The sequence below is a fragment of the Larus michahellis genome, chromosome 2 (assembly GCF_964199755.1).
Source record: "Larus michahellis chromosome 2, bLarMic1.1, whole genome shotgun sequence".
Lineage (NCBI taxonomy): Eukaryota > Metazoa > Chordata > Aves > Charadriiformes > Laridae > Larus > Larus michahellis.
Genome location: NC_133897.1, coordinates 52,360,105 through 52,377,165, shown reverse-complemented (window position 1 = coordinate 52,377,165; position 17,061 = coordinate 52,360,105). Strand labels below are relative to the sequence as shown.

At 40.3% G+C, this 17,061-nt stretch overlaps 1 protein-coding gene across 2 annotated transcripts in view; it reads left to right on the top strand.

Moving 5' to 3' along the window:
• The window catches only part of TRANK1 (tetratricopeptide repeat and ankyrin repeat containing 1), a 55,484-nt gene that overhangs the window by 12,784 nt on the left and 25,639 nt on the right, over positions 1-17,061 (top strand). For both annotated transcript variants that reach the window (XM_074575405.1, XM_074575406.1), the window contains exons 2-11: positions 496-630; positions 2,259-2,382; positions 3,770-3,920; positions 4,890-5,008; positions 6,090-6,173; positions 9,687-9,825; positions 10,396-10,527; positions 12,678-12,845; positions 15,564-15,722; positions 16,102-16,353. In XM_074575405.1, coding sequence (XP_074431506.1) covers positions 496-630; positions 2,259-2,382; positions 3,770-3,920; positions 4,890-5,008; positions 6,090-6,173; positions 9,687-9,825; positions 10,396-10,527; positions 12,678-12,845; positions 15,564-15,722; positions 16,102-16,353 — 1,463 coding nt within the window. The remainder of the gene's footprint in view (positions 1-495; positions 631-2,258; positions 2,383-3,769; positions 3,921-4,889; positions 5,009-6,089; positions 6,174-9,686; positions 9,826-10,395; positions 10,528-12,677; positions 12,846-15,563; positions 15,723-16,101; positions 16,354-17,061) is intronic.

Sequence of the window (17,061 nt, the reverse complement as noted above, 5' to 3'; positions counted from 1 at the left end):
TGTCTAGCCATAGATGCTGGACAAAAAAGTCATAAAAACAAATAAACAGCAAGTAAATTAGTTTTGTGTTTAATTAATTGAGATGTATAGCTTCATGTATTTCTTAAGCATATGAATTCTGTTTGTTCTGTTGGCCATTTCCTCCCACATTTAGTGTGGGTGCACACATTTAAATAATTTGGAATCTTAATTAAAAAAACATGGGTTAAGACTGGAGGAGAAAAACTGAAAAAAATGCATACCGGTGGTAGATCTGGTTAGCTGAGGTTGATTAAAAAATAGGTGGGAAGCTGAGGCATCAGCAGCAAAGATGAGGCTGTCACCTGAGTTATATTTTACTATTCCAACTGCAGCAAACGAAAAAGATGTGCTCTTTTGTCCTCCTTTTGAAATATGCAAAAACTAAGGTGAAAATTTAAGTGGATTTTAGGAAAAGAAGCATCTCATAAAACAATGCCTTTGATATTTTTTTTTTTGTTTTTTTCTCTTAATCAGCATGGATACCATGGAATATGCACAACTTATGCGACAAGCTGGGAACCAGGATTTTAAAAATGGAAATTACTCTTTAGCCATCAGAAAGTATGATCAAGCTCTCTATATGCTCAGCTGTTTAATACAATGGGTCCCGTAAGTATTCTTGAATTACAAGTTGTAAACCATATGACAAGTCCGAAATTTGTACAGTCCTACAGTTAACTCAGAACTGTATTTCCTGCCCTGACACCTGATTTCCTTGTATCTTTGGTCTCACTTTTTAGTGTACCAGTTGTATAATTAAAGAGGAATTGCTGTTCCTGACATATGTGTGGGAGATTAGTTAGTGACTAATCTGAATATTTTTATATAAGCATCAACTATAAATTAGTGTAATTAAAGCTCAAATTAATATTTCATAAACTGTGTTCATTTCTGTTCAGTAACTTCTGTCTCTTAGCTGAAAAGTTGTGGATTAATCTTGCTGTGATTCTGCCACGTACTGGTCATGTCTGTGGCCTTTTGTTACATGGGTCATCCGATTATGTTTAAAATTATTCATGCAAGTTACCTTGTTATTTGGTCTCAGATTTGTTAAAAAGAATTTTTCAGCAGAAGACTTCTTTGGGTATTTCTTTCCAAATATTAAGTGCTTGTTCTCATCAGTTAACATCAGTTGCAAATGTTAATAATGATTAAATAGTTGAGTATTACGTTAACTATTAAATAGTTGTTACTACTGTGTATTAACACTGCTCTTGACCTAATTTGACACCAGCCATTAGTTTAGCAATCTGATCTGGTTAAAGATGTCCCTGCTTACTGCAGGGGGGTTGGACTAGATGACCTTTAAAGGTCCCTTCCAACCCAACACATTCTATGATTCTATGATTAATTTATTTTGACTATTAGCCATTTCGACTAAGTAGTAAAATAAGTCTGGGGCGTATGCAGGGTGTAGGAGCGAGCGAGGACGGAGCTGAGCAGGCTGTTCCCGAGCATCTCCTTTCCCCTTGCCGTAGGTTGCCTCCTCAGGATTTGCTTGCATGCAAGAACATGCTCTGAACGTGTAATTGAAAGAACTTCCTTGACTCTAAATTAGTAGATAGGAATAAGATGAAGGATGCAGCTCCGTGGCATGTACTGTTTGTTTGATCAAAGGCAAGACAGGCTTTCCAGGCTCCCTGGTACCCCATGGACTGTAGTCCTGTAATTTGTGTGCAGCTCTTTCCAGGAACTCTCTTGGATCCACCAGATGCGTTAAATACTTTAGTATATTCTGTTCTCTAAAACACATTTCTTTATTTCTTAGCTGGTGTAAATGCAGATAATTCTGTTTACTTCGTCAACTGGTGATACAGTAAAATGTGTTTAGGTTGGTTTTTGGTGATCAAAATGTGTTTAGCACATTTTCCATCTAGCAGCTTCCATTCCTGTGTCTGTTTTCTCCTGTTCTTGGCCGCTGGCTTTCACTGAGCCGTATCTAGGTGTGTCAAGATGGTCTAAACTCTTTCTGAATCCTCATACTGCGTTGTTCCAGTGGGTTGGCTTTCTGCTTCAGAAGAGACCAAGATATCACTAAGGGTATCATTTAGGATGTCACTAAGAGCTTTTTATAGCTGATGTTCAAATGATCTTTATTTTCTACAACTCCACTTTTGTCTCTGATTTTGTTAGGTGGGTGATACGTAGTTTTTTTTTTTTTTCTTGTTGCTATCTTTAAAGTACAATGCATCCTTTTTCAAGTGACTAAACAGTTACGCTAAAAACATGTTTTTAAGGTGTTCCAGGGACATAGCTGTGCTACACTGCAACAAATCAACTGCCTTGTACAACCTTGGTAAATGGACAGAAGCGGTGTTTTCAGCCTACCAGAGCTTACGCTGGGATCCGGAGTATGTTAAGGTATTCAGATGTTTAAGCTGGCAGTTTTCGCATGCCTTACTTTTTAAATCAAGTGTCAATATCTGCTTTTTATTGTGTTTTGGTTTTGAGGTGTGATAAGCAACTACAGCATAAAATTCCAGAATTGGTGTCTGACTCTGTACATGAGCGTCAGAATTACTGCTGTAATAGTACTTTTAAGAAAATGAAGCAGCCGTCTTTCGCACCAGGAGACGCGGTTCTTTCTGGATCCCAATAAGAGAGGCACCAATGCTCTCAAGACAGATAACTATTTTATTAATATCCCAGGCAAGGTGATAGCAAGTAAAAAAATCTTATGTGCCCTTGTGATGCTGGAGACCCGGGGATGACGCAGCACCGGCCAGGCCTCTGGTCAGGCCACGGCGTGCGGCGCAGATCCCATCCGTGGTGAGGTTCACCAGCAATGGTCTCACGGTAGAGATTCAGCAGTCACTGAGAGCAGTCAGGTCTGGCATGGGGACGTTGCTTTGAAGGCTCCCTTGGGCAGCGTGCCCTAATATTCTTTACATGTTAATAAGCCTGCAGTTCCTGGGAACGGTGTGTGGTGATCAAGAGCATATTGTCTTTCCAGTGGACAGAACAATACGCTACACATACACTTGTGATTAAGTACACATTGACTCAAATACTTGCATGTTAGGATTAAGTAGCGGTTGTACAATATTTAAGATATGGAGGCATACACTTGCATTGATTCTTTTGCACAGTAAATAGTCTTCTGGACCAACCGCTATGGTCTCCCAGACGCTTTAGTAGGAAATATTTGATTTAAATATGATAAAATTGCATGCAAATATCAATTTAACTTGCGCTATATTGCAGCGTGCCAGTTATCTGGTTTGAACAAATTGACCCCACTGTGACTCTGAGCCAGTACAACCTAGATCAGTGGTGAATATAAATGTGTTCGGGTGCCGTTGGCTGAAGAATATATGCACTGTGGCAAATACTGCAAAATGCAGTGACGTGGGAACATAAATATATATTCTGGACCTTGTGACAAGAAAAAAATCCTGTCCAGAGGAGGTTAAAATATAGTTGCTAACAGTGTGCCTCTCATCCTGTAGTTATTTTCCAAGGTTGTATTCCAGGAATTATTACTCTTATTATCTGTGATGACATCAGTAGCGTATTGTGAATACTTATTGCACTTACTGTGAATATTATTGTGAATATTATTGTGAATACTTATTGCAATACTTATTGCACTTTTTTTTGGATCTGTGTGTAGGAAGCTGTAAAAATAGTACTACATGTCATTTTTATAGCATAAGTAGAGAATTTAGGAAAAAATGGTAACATTTTGTTTTGTAGTCTCTGAACATTTTCCCAACAATGGTCTTTTTTGTTCTCCTTTTTTTCCCAGGCTTATTACAGAGCTGGACACTCATTGATCATGTTGTCAAACTCTTATGAGGCGATTTCTATGTTTTATAAAGGTTTGATTCTCCTGAATGCTTCTGCAGATCGAACTCAAATCGCTGATTTTGTAGCAGGAATCTTCATAAGTGTCAACGGTAAATCAAATTAATAACTTAATTTTTCTAAGAGTCTTTCAGTAGTGATGATAACACAAGTTCTTGGTAGGGTGTCCTTTGTGAGATCATTCATTTGGTCCTTAGAGCCACAGATGTCGGAGGGTTATGAATGTGTTGAGTGGCCCAGTCGAAAGGATGTGGTGAACTTGGTCCACTTTGTATACAGCAGCTGCTAACAGTCCCAAAACACTGTGCAGGGGAGTGTGTTGCCTCACAAGAACATGTAAATTGTGGAATAGTTAGAAAAGGTTGAAATTTGGAGTCAGGGGGACAAGGTTGGAGATTTGGAGCTCCAGACCCCTAAAGCTTTAGTGGTTTTTGTCCATACCACTATGATTTTCTTTTAGCTAGGTAGGTATGAAAATAATTAGATAACTCAGCTTAAACTTGAGTTTACAGCACAGTGTATTCCAGCGTGGGGGACTTTCCCTGAGCTTGTAATGGGGCAGCAACAAAAAGAGGGAATTTGGCCTTTCTGTGGCATTGTGTAGGCTTTTTTTGAGCAATGTCCACCCTGTGTCTCCCTCCCTTCCCCTCAGGCTCTCCTCTTCTACTTGCTTTTTTGTCCAGTTCACAGACTTTGTCTGAGGAGGCCTGCAGGCATGCCAGGAGATTGCAGGTTGTCCCCCTGCTGCATTTACTTGAACTCATAGCCCCGGGTTAAGGACCTTGATTATCTTCAGCAGCGTCTGTAGCTGGGCTCACCCACAAGTGGAAAAACCGCCAGAAGGTTCATAATGTCTTGGGGCTTAGTGGTTTTTCTTGAGGGTAGGGATTAATTTTTTTTCCCCTTGTTTAATGAAGACTGGCCGCTGATAACAAGGTGCCATAGCAGTTGGGTGGCCAGTGCTAAAACTGTCGCTGTGCAATGAAGTGACTTAGTTGGAGACCCTCACTTTAAAAGCGCTGCGTATACTAAATCGTTTTCTTGATTGCTTATCCTTGCAGATGAACGAGTCTTTCCACCAACTTTTCCCCCTGCATATGATTATATTTTCAGCGCGAGGTTTGATGCCCTGATTTGGCAAGCGGTGATAGAAAGACTGGCCCAGAAAGGGAAGTGGCGGGTGAGTCTATGGCTGCGGCGTGGTGGCCACTTATGTCTTACCTCCTCAGGGTGAGCTCCCCTTGCCTTCACAGTCCAAAACAGTGGGTATTTATTGTTCCCTGCATCAAATGTCTGGAGTTTTTCAACAACTTGAAAAATACTTCTAGTGATAAATAATTTCTGAAATTAATTTCTTGAAGGGATACAATGAACTTGAAATCCCGCTGGTGTCTTGCTGTTGTCTCTGTTATCATTACGGTGCTGTCAAGAGTCATTTGTCTTGAAAGAAATTAGAGGGGAAAAAAATACATATTTGTGTGTTTTTTATATAAGGGAGACCTTGTATTTTATAAGGGAGACCATATAGCAGCCGTCCAGTACCTAAAGGGAGCCTACAGGAATGATGAGGAGGGACTCTCTATCAGGGAGTGGAGCAATAGGTTGAGGGGTAACAGTTTTAGATTTAGATTAGGGTAACAGGGTAGACTTAGATTAGATATTAGGAAGAAATTCTTTACTGTGAGGGTGGTGAGAAACTGGAACAGGTTGTCCACAGAAGCTGTGGATGCCTTATCCCTGGAGGTGATCAAGACCGGGCTGGATGGGGCTTTGAGCAACCTGATCTAGTGGTAGATGACATCCGTAGTTCTTCCCTTGTCCTCTGGCGAAACTAGGTGGGTTTTCAAGAAGCAAGGTAAAATTTTGGGGGAAACTGAAAAAACGGAAAAAGATGCATTTCTTGCTTTCTGCTCAGGATGTTGTTGTAGCTGGGGAGTCTCATCCTCATGAATGTAAAGCTTCATTCCTAAAGCAAAGGGTCACTTCCAAGGTGTATTGAAGAGGCTCTTAGGGCCTCACCTTTCTACGTGGTTTTTATTTCTGAGGAAAATTTCATCAGTCACGGCTTCCCACAGTCCACTGTGTATTACATTAATTCAGTTGATAAATGGAAAGGGAGATTCAGTATTCTGTTATGATCTTAAAGAAAGATCTGAAATGTTGTCAGCCCTTGTTTGCTTTCCTACAAGATCTGATGAGGCAGTAAAAAGCAAAGTTTCTAAGTGTGCTTGTAAGATCACTTAATGTGGTTTTTTTTCCAGTCTTGTCTGTTGTTGTTGTCTGAGAAGAAAGCATTGCCCACCAATCTCAGAGTCAACCAGTTATCACTGAGGAGTCTCTTTGAGGTAAAGTAGCATCCTTTTTTTTTTCTTTTCTTTTTTTTCTTGTGTCTGTTTCTTTTCTTCCTCTCCACTTTAGTGAGAGATTTTCCATCTTGTATGCAAGGCTGAAACAGATCAAAGGAAAATAAAATGGAAAATAATACATGGACTTTATATCAGATTATATTAAATCATCTATTTTGTCCCTTTTTGTTTGAACATTAAAAAATCCTGAATTTGCATAACTTCTGTATGTAATTTAATATTTCCGTTAATTTGATCAAAAGAAATCGTCTTCCTGTCAAGTGCAGCAAGTTATTCATGTCATGCTTGGAACCTGAGAATTCAGTGCTGAAAAATATCTGACATCAGTTAAGCTGGATATGTTTTCCAACCAGAACAGTTTATGATGTCCGTGGGATAGGGTATTATTATACTTACTGTTATACATGCCAGCCTGTCTCTGTACTGCTTCATGGTGCTGAGTATGATTACAGGGAGTTGATCTGGCTACAGTGCTGGCATTTTCCCTTCCCTCAAAGCCCCAAATTTTTGGTAGGTTGCTTTATACCTACCAACTGAAGGTATAAAGAAGTAAAGATAAAGAAGTTCAGCAACTGCTGAACTTTCTCCGTAAAGACTTTGACACTTTCTAAATGACTTAGAGGATTTTGGCAAGGTGGATACATGTAGCTATAGACATGCTTTCCGATGCCTTTGACTGAGGTGATGGCATCTGTAGACAGGAGGATTTGATCTTAATGTTGCTCTTCTGAAACTTGCTCTTTTCTTTATCTTGTGATTCCTCATGTTCTGCAGCATTTGGGAGCCTCCAAAGCTTTCTATGTTGGCAGGATAAAAAAAAATCTTCCAGCTGTCAGAAGCTGCCATGCTGACACGCGCTTTGCTGCTGGCTGGCCATGTCGGCCTGGTGTGCCTGCAGACCCAGAAGCTCTGCCAACATGAGAACTAGGTGGCCTTGTAGGGCTTGCTGCTCCTTGCCCCTGCTTTTGTGCATGGATATCCCACCAAAATGCTTTGAATGTGTGAAAGGGTGTGCAACCATTGCTTCTGACCCCTCGGGAGCCAGGCTGTAGCTGGAGACCAACTGAGAGCCAGGAGCTGCTGGTAGTTCCGTCAGCTCTGCCGCTCGGGAACAGCTGGTGTCCGTAGCTGCAACATACCAGCTTTCTACAGGCATCTCACAGTGTACATGTATTCTCATGCAGCGGATGCCCAGCCTTTTTCAGTTGCAGTTACGTGAAGCATTTCTTATGGACCATTAAAAAATTCCTTTCTGTATGCACTTTTTTTGTTTTATTCTTCCATTTATTTGTGTGTGTAAGTTAATTAACTATAGTTCTGCTGCACGTAACCTACTTTTTAAAAGGCACGGTTACACATTCATAGAGAAATTCCATTAGGCTTTATGCTGAAGTATACTAGATTTCTTAGAGCACTGTGGTTTTCCTGATGGAAGCTTTAGATGTTAACTGTAGGCTACATAGTACATTTGCTTGGCATTTACTGGCTGGAAAATTAGCAGTTTAGGGCATATTGATGGAATATACCAGAATGTGCCCTTTGGCTGTTACAGCGCTTGTGGTACTTTTGTCAATAATAATCTAAAGTTGGGGCTTTTTCCATAAACACGTTTCAGTTAGGTGCCTGACAGAGTGAGCGGGAGTAATTCTGGGAAGGGAAAGGGGAGGAGAGGGAAAAGGAAGGGGAAGGCAAAGGAAATAAATGGACATCTATTCATAGGCTTGCTTATAGTGATAGCAGAAGAATGAGTGGATGAGAGTACACACAAGCGTGTCTTGGTTAGCTATCATGAGGCAGGTACGCTATGTTGGTGCCAGCGGAGTAGCCCGTATGGGACTTAGCTACGCTCCATCATCCCTTCTGTGTTTGCTGAGTTTTTTGTGGGAATGGAGGGTCAGGGTTCGGTCCTGGATCAGCCAGCCCCGTGGCCAGGCAGCAGCAGGGCTGTGGTGGGGACAAGGCATGAGAGCCTTGGATTAAAATAGCTCCCAAGCGAAGGTGCCATGGTTCTCAGCTCTTAGCAGCACCCTGGCCTGGAGCACAGCAGCAAAACAGTCCTGCAAGGGGTGAACATGCTCCTCACACTGACAGTAAAGCGTGGCAGTGCACTAGAAGACACATATAGGGTGTCTTAACAACAAAAAAAAAATCATTCCTAGGCAAACAAATCAAAAGGCCTCATTGAAAGAGGAGGATAAAAGTGGGTTGCCTTTGCAAAATAGTATGTCCTTTGTTGCTGGATTGGCCACCAAGTCCTTGCTGTTCTAGTGGCTTTGTTGTACATGTGGAAGACTCGAAAGAATCAAGATGAAAGATCCCTAAGCACTGCTTCTCTTTTGCAAAAATCAGAAAATGTGGCTTTCTGACAACTCAGACTTCCCCTGCTGCCACTACATAATCCCTGTAATTTGTTGTATTTTGATTTGGTAACTGTGCGCAAACAGTAACTCTTGCCAGTCAAAATTTGGCATGAGGTGTTAGAAAAAAAGATTTATTTGTGGATGTTGGAAGCATGTGTGAAGACTGCTATTTAAAAAGATGACTGGCACAAATGGAGAAATTATGTCTGAACACTGTTTCCGAGCTCCCCCTCATGTCCTGATCCTTCTGGCATATTGTCTCAATTTCCGTCTGAGCTTCCTCTGCCCACCTCCAGAGTTCCCCATATTGCTGTACCCCTTGTAGACTTGTGCTTCATGTTCATCAAAGTCCTTGCTGGAACATCCTTTTTCAGTTCAGCCGCCTTCTGCTCGGGCTGTGTGCTTTCAGTCTTGGTCTGTAAACTTCCCTGTAAATTGCGTACTTTTATCAGATCACCTTCTAGGAATTTATCTCACCAAAAATCTGTCTTCTAAGGCTGAACGCCTTTTCTTTGCGTGAGCAGTCATTATCATTGTTGTCTTAACAATGTCAGATGCTTCCTGAGCTGGATAAGAATCGGGCTTTGCCCTGCTTTCCAGCCATGGGGCTCCTGAGCTGTAAAAGGACTGGTTACCCGAGTTCCCTAAACCTCTTTCCCCCAGTTTCTAATTCCCTTTCCCTAATTTCAAGTGTTTCTCCAGCCTTCTCTTGCTTTGGGGTAACCGCCTGCATAAGCTGCCTCATCCAAGCTTAAAAGGCACAATATCTGGTTACAGCGATGTTTGCACTGTGATACAGTGACATTTAATAGACAGGTGTGAGGCAGAAAGTTGCAGTCAGTTACAGGAAGAAACATAGAAATATTATAAAATAGACTTCAGATTCAGTACTCTTCAGAGCAGGACAAGATTCTTTTAAGATTCATTAATATCTCTAGGAGAAATGTATTTGTTATGAGCTTGTACTGGAATTGTTACATATATAATAAATATTTAATTTTACATTGCATATGGCGTGATTGTTATTGTTCCGCTGTTTCTTGTCATAAAAACCATGGAAATAGGATTGAAAAAGAAATGCCTTTTGTTTCTATGTGAAATATTGTGTTGTAATTGTTCTCTTTGTTATCAGACTTCTGAGTTGTATGGGCATGGCGAGAAGATGCAAGAAGTCGCGGAGTTAGTCAAGTGGCTAATTTCCATTGGGGCGAAAGTTGAAACCATTGGAGTGTATCTGCTTCATGCTGTTATCAGACTGTGTATCAAAGCAAGTGAGTGGCATCTGCAACTAAGATAAAACAATGGTGGCCTTCATCAGAGAACTGACATCTAGAGCTTTTTTGATATATTTTTCAAAAAAAACCAACTAGGGTGATCAGATCATCTAGGTATAACCTTGCATGTGCGAATAAGGCACTTTTTAAAAAATGTTGTAAACGCTCTTTGATCATCTGTGCCTGTTACTGGTACAAACTTAATATGGTTGTTCTTTTCCATGGTTTGAAGCAAGAATGTGGTTGATGTGAGTCTTTCAGAACCTGAATAGATCTACTTTGACGAAAATATAGTATTTTATCCTGCAGCTTCAGTGTGGAGCAACAGTTTCTGTATGCGCTAAAGAGTCGTGAGTCAACCTCAGAGTTTCATGACGTCCCCCACAATGGAGCTGGCTCTTAACTTTGATTTCGTTTAAGTATTTCTTCCCTCTCCTACTCCCCATGTTCAAGAAAAGGTTTCATACAGATGCATATTGCCACTCCATAGGGTTAAAAAACAGGATCTATTTCTGAGGTATCTCTGTTTAACATTTATAACAAGTGGAGTTTTTTTCATCGTTTCAGGAAAGAACCATCTCTTCAGGTGGTTGCTGACTCAGAGGCCAGACTTGAAGGATAGGATCAACCAGCGAGACAGAGATGGATGCACCCTCCTGCATATTGTGGCATCTTCCAGTGAATATTCCCAGAAACGCAGTAAATACAATTCTTTTTTTTTTTTTTGTGTGTGTGGTGTTTTTTTTTCAAATCGAAAAAATGAGTACTGGAGGAAAATTTCAGACCCTGCTGTTTACTATTTCGTACTAAGGAAGAAAATGAGGAAGTCCTTTTATCTGAATGTGGACTTCGTAATGGTAACTAATAATTTAAACATTTCAACAATTCCCTTTTAAAATTGTATACCTGATTTGTGACCAGTTTCTTTGCTCTTTGGTTTGACTGGTTATGATTTCCCCACAAGTGTGCTGCAGTTTTCAGAATCATAGAAGTTATCTTCTGAAGTTTGATGTGCCCTTAAAATGCTATTAGACCACCTGGGACCTATCCTTTTCTTTTAAATAGGTGAAGGTGTAAAACCTAAGTAGCAGTGTACCTTGGCAGAGGAGGAAAATGAAATGCTTTCCTTTGTATTTTCTGTGGTATTTCTTTAATGTTGACTGAGCTTGGCTTTTTTCTTGTATTTCTTATTCTGCCCACCAGGTGGCAACAAGAAATAAGCGTCAATGCCAAGATAACACCAGACTTTAAGCTCATTAAAAGTGATGACATTCTGGTGGTTCTCGTTAATAATACGAATGAAATGCACACAGCCTATATCTAAATAATTTCATTTTCTGGAAAGGTGTGACGTGTCTTTTGCAGAAGGTCCATCTGTTGCTAAATGATTCCCATTTCCAGAAGAGACTGTGTGTGTATATAGATTTATTTTTTTATTAAAGTTTATTTATTTATAATTACATTTATATAGTATATGTGTTATATACAGAGTATATATTTTTATATGTGTTTGTTTCATAGAATCATAGAATGGTTTGGGTTGGAAGGGACCATCTAGTTCCAACCCCCCTGCCATGGGCAGGGACACCTCCCACTAGATCAGGCTGCTCAAAGCCCATCCAGCCTGGCCTTGAACACTTCCAGGGATGGGGCATCCACAACTTCTCTGGGCAAAGAGAAGTTATATTTATATTTATCTAGCATCAGTATTATCTATAGAGTATATATTTATATATTTATTGGAGTTTATTTATTTATATAGTGTGTATATATTATATAGAGTGTATGTTTATAAATATTTAGATAAAAATAAACCCTTGCACCCATTATCAAAAAATAATCCCTAAAATAGCTTGAATGATAAGGCTTTGACAAAGACACTTGTGTTAGCCTGCATCATTTTACCCTCGTCTAGGTTTTGCTGTGTGGTGTGGTGGCGTGCCCGGGGGAAGCGTGGTGGTCTAACGCTTATTTGGTCGCCATTGCTCAGTCGTCTTCTTGCTGGTTTGGTGCTCCTGCTCTCTCCCAGCTGCTCTGAGGGCATGGCTTATAGCAAATGTGCCGCTCTGAAGCAAGAGGAGTACAGAGAGCTGGTTGCAGGGCTGTAAAGTTTCCCCTGGTAGTGCAGTGTGACATGCTAAGAGAGGAGCATGTAATCTTCCAGGATATTAGGTACTGTGTCAAGACTTTAAGTCACCATTATATTTATTCTGTTTATTATCTGTAATAATTACTGTGAAATGCTATAGAGGTTAGTAGTTTCTGCTGAAAGCAATAGTACCTGCCCTTAATCAAACTGGACATCTTTGTTATAAGGCTTATTACCAAGAAAATCATGTTTTGTGTTATGTAGGAAAGAAACTCGGTGCCTAGTTGTGTATATTCGTGCCTGAATATGTGAAATATTCTGGTTTATTGAGTCACTTTCCAAACAGTAGCAAAATCCCTTGTTTTGGTTTGGTTTGGCTTGGTTTTTTTATATACAGGGCAGTTTGCCTAGAGCCTGGAGAACAGGGTTGGGACGTAAGGGAGGAGGTGAATTCCACATACTGCCTCTGGCCAGTGAGATGCTCATGAGGCACGCAGTCACTTTGTGTTTCTGTGCCCTCGTTTCCCAATTAATGATAATGAAGATGGAATTTTATTTTTTTTGAAGGGGTTTCTTTTGGGGAAAAATACCTAACAGTACCTCATTCTTATGACACTGGAAAAATTTAGATTTTTTTTTTTTTAAGTTAAAATTATGCTAGAAATTGTGCCAGGATTTAAAAATACAAAGGAAAACAGAACAAAACCCTTGAAAAATGAGAATTGTTCTTCCTCTCATGTTTATTCATGTAATGTTTTAGGCCAAACAGAAGATGTGATCATGCTCCTGAATTTTGGGGTTGATCCCACCGTTCCAGATGCACGGTCGAGATACGTCGTAGATATCTTGAAAAAGAACAAGAACTTTGATGCTGTAAAAGCAGTCAGCAATCACATTGAGAAACACACTTCCTTTGAGAAACGGACAGGTACTACATGGACTATGTGCTTTTTCCATTTTAAAATTTTATCCTTTCAATATAAAATTGTTGTATTGGTAATTGGTAATAGGAGGTGGGTTTTATGTAACTTTTCCTATGAGTTGTCACCCTGATCAGTGAATGATGAACATTTTGTCCTTGCCTGAAGGTGAATGATGTCCAACTGATCTTCTTGGTATATCAGGCAATAAGTAACAAGTTACTATAAGCCACTGAGGTTTTTTTCTCTTAACGTGAGGCTCCCCCCATCGTAGAAACTGCTTCTTTTTGGTGCTTTTTCAGTTTTGATCTTTTACCTTCACTTCAGTTTTTGGAAAATGAAACATTTTGTTGAAGTATTTGTGGCATATTTAAAATGCTTTTAATAAAAAAAAAATATTGACAGAAAAATGGGAAGCTCTGAAATGATGAAAATGTGAGTGAAAAGTTGATGACATTTTTTAAAACAAAATAACATTTTAGTAAGAGCTCTTTGTTCACAAAGTTTTAGCCATCTTTGATCTGTGTCAGTGATATGCAGCTAAAATTCTTCTACTACTTGGAAAATTTTAACCTCTGCACATAGTAGCAGAGCAGACTATCAGACAAAAACTTTGAGAGCCTCTCATAACCAAAGCGGGGGAGCTAAAATATAGTTACACTCTTGGAGTATGGGGAAATTTCAAGGAATGTTTTAAAAGTGATTAATGATATTTCTAGGCAGTTTGCAAAGCACCTGTTGTCATGCAGAAAGACACAAATCTTAATTGTCCCAGTGCTAATATGAGATTTCATGAATGGGGGTGATAAACTGGTTTCCAGTCTTCTTTTTTATAATAGCCTGTCAGTTCTGAAAAGGATTCCGACTTGTCTGTTTTTTTATAATTTTCCATTCTGGAAACTAACGTACCAAGTGTGATTGCCCAAATAATGGGAATTTGCTCTTTCACGCTTATAAACGAGAATGAGAAAATGTACAAAGTGTACGATACCACCCCAGTGTGACAGTATTGAGACTGGATAACCCTTATATAGTTTCTTGTCTGCCCTAACAAATGGATCAAGCCTGAGCTGCCTGGACTGCAGTATGGTCGAGAGGTGCTAGCTGGGGCAGGAGATGGGGAGCTGCCTACCCTCAGGACTGGAGGGTCTCTGCAGGATGCACCTTCTTGGCAGGAAGGTGCTACAGCGTGGTTGCTACTTACGTCCTAGCTCAGAAAGAAACTGCAGTGGGCCACAGACATTTCCAGTAGAGGATCCAGTCGTAGGAGGCCATTCGGAGAAGCCCTTGTGAGTATCCACATGAGAACTGACGGATTGGCCGGTTAGGCAAGATGTTCCTGCAGGACTTTGAGGTTCAGAAATGAGGAGGTAGATCCTGCAGCTGATCTTTTCAAGCCACGGCTTAGACTGCTGTTTAAAAATAAGTCCCAAGCGTGGATGCCGTTCATCTTGAAAGCATTTCTTCAGTACGGCCTTTCTCAGATGGCTTGGTGCCTGATGTGCTTGTTTTCCCTGGCACTAACCAACCTGAACTTTAAGGTAACACCTCTATTAGCAATATAGGTGCTATAGGTATTAGCCCAAAGCAAACCTTTTGAAACTGCACAGATGGAGCAAAAGACTGCACAGGCAGTTCAAAGTTGGCAAAAAGCAAAGTTTTTAGACTGCATCTCTGTGTTCAGGTGTGTATTGCATCTAGGTTTACTGGAAAGCATTGGGTTTCACTGCACTTGCATCTTATGGCTCCTGGCAAGCAGATTCCCACAGTTTGTGTTTCTTTACTGTAGAGATCTCTGCTCTGGAGAAGGTCTTAGCCCAGCGGTTCTCAGTTAGAAGGTTAACACCAATCCCCCTCTGGTGGTAATTGTGTTGGTTGGTGTTCCGGGTAGCCCAGCCCGTCTTTTGTGGTCAGTTTTTTTTTTTTTGTTTGTTTGTTTGTTTTGACAATGCACAGCCCCCAAGAGTTTTCTAGGCTTAGTGCAAAGTGAGAGGCTGGAGAATAAGCCACTGCTTTACAGGGAACAGCCTGAGGTTAGTCCTCATTGCTTAAAAGACGACCAACCTTGTCTGTCTCTTTGTCCTAAGGGATAAAGCTAGTGTTTTGTTTTGTCTTTGACGTACTTGAATTCCTCAAAGCTTTTAGAAAAGTCAGGCTAAGTCTTTCAGTTTTCCTTTAAGGGCATTTATTAGGACATAATTTATAATCTGGCATTGCCCATTACCTAAGTATCTCTTAAAACTCGTAGGTGTGATTTTTGATGTGGTAAGGTTTTTTCTGTGGTGTTTTTTTTTTTTTTTCTTTTAAGAGGACAAGTTATTTTATGGCTGTATTTCTTAAATGCCACTGAGGAATCATACAAGCTCAGGACACCTGATTGAAACTGTGCTGAAAACATTACCGGTTTCAGTCATCTACTCTAAAAATTCTGAACCACGGTATCACTGCGAGGCAGCAGTGTCCTGCCTGCACGCAGATCAACTTGGGAACTATGACAATTTTCAGCTTAGCGTATTATGGTAAGGAGTGTATTCGATGAGTGTATCAAATATCCTTTGGGATATGAAGTCCATCACAGGACTGGCTTTGGTAGTAAGAGTTTCAGCCATCTGATTTTAACCTGCCACTGCACATTTCTCAGAGCCCTGAGATGCAACGTATTGCAGTCCTGCCCTGAAAACGTGCCAGCAGGGAACTGGGTTTTCAATTTCTGTAATGTTTTGCAGGGGAGAATGAAAGCAGAGACACAGCTGATACAGATTCTCTCCTGGATGTTCTTGAACAGTTTGTCCAGTTCTACAAAGTTGAAAATGGAGCACATCATAAAAATGTATTGAAGGAAGATGCAGTTAAGCAATTTATGAAACTGCTGTCTTCTCTGAAAGGTACAGCAAGTTCCCATTTCTCCTCTTCACAAAACTTAATCGTCGTGAAAAATGTGGTTAATGCTAACATACAGGTTTTGCTCTTTTACCCTTCTTTCCTTTCCCTGTTTCTGCAGCTGATATTACTGGAGCAGTGCGCTTTTACTTATTTTAATGTTGTGTTTTGCACTTAGAACCACCAGAACATGCACAAAATTTCAGTGTGATGAATCAAAATCAAAATGTTCAAACTTACTTGGCTGTCAGCATCAGGACAAAAGGATGCAAGCGTTGCGTTTTGCCGTTCTGTAATTAGTTCATTATTCTGAAATTAATTGACAGTGAGATCAATTTTTATTACGTGGTTTAAGTGAGTTATGCTGTCTTGACTGTCTTGCAGAAATCCCTGAAGGGGTGGTTTGCAACATCTCCCCTGCCTGTGCTAGCAGCTTCATAAAGCAGTTGCTGGAGAAGCAACTGTGGCATAAAGTTTTGCTGCTGCTAACAGGGAAAGCCAGTGGGGAAGAGCCGTCAGGTGGAGGACTCTTCAAAAACTGCAATCTTTCAGACGTTGACATCGGCAGCGTTATCCAATGGTGTGACAAATCGGATAAGCAAGTGAACCTCATAAGATGCTTGATTGAACGAGGAGGTGAGAAACTATGCAATATTATTATCTTGTTGTAGATCTGCTATTTTACTTGGCATGTTTGGAGCACCATAGTTCAGAAATACCAATGCATGTGTTTTGTGGCTATGTATAAGTGCAGCAGCTTGTTGGGAGTGCGGTCCATTGGCTGCATGCACTGCATGCAACATCGGGAAGCTAGTAAGGCTACATGGGATGGAAGATGTTTTTCAAATGAAATTTGGCTGTCAGGCTTGGTAAAAGGTAAAAGACCAAAGATTATTGTTGCTCATTTGCTTGTAGTTTCTTTGTTTTTTTTAATTTCTCTGTCTTCAGTCACAATATTATCCTGATTTCATAGAAACTGTAAGCCACAGTCTTTGCGTTCAGTCTGTTGTTATAAGTAATTGACTACTTCAGTGATTTCAAAGGCATGACCAGACGTCTGTCTTTTTTTAGCTAGTGTGGACATCATTGTTTTTCTCGTTTTGCAGGAGATTACTCCTAGGATTACCCTGCATTTTTCATTTCATCTTATAACTTGATTTTAGCTATAAACTATGGACACACAGTCCTGCTGCAGCCTTGTGAGTGCCAGAGGTACAAGGAGGCTTATTGTTTCAGTCAGTGACTGCCTTGAAGAAAATATATTCTGGATTTTCTGTCTTCCTATCACAACAGGAGGATTGGTTGCTGAGCTTAATAGGAGATCAGAGGACATTCTGAAGATTT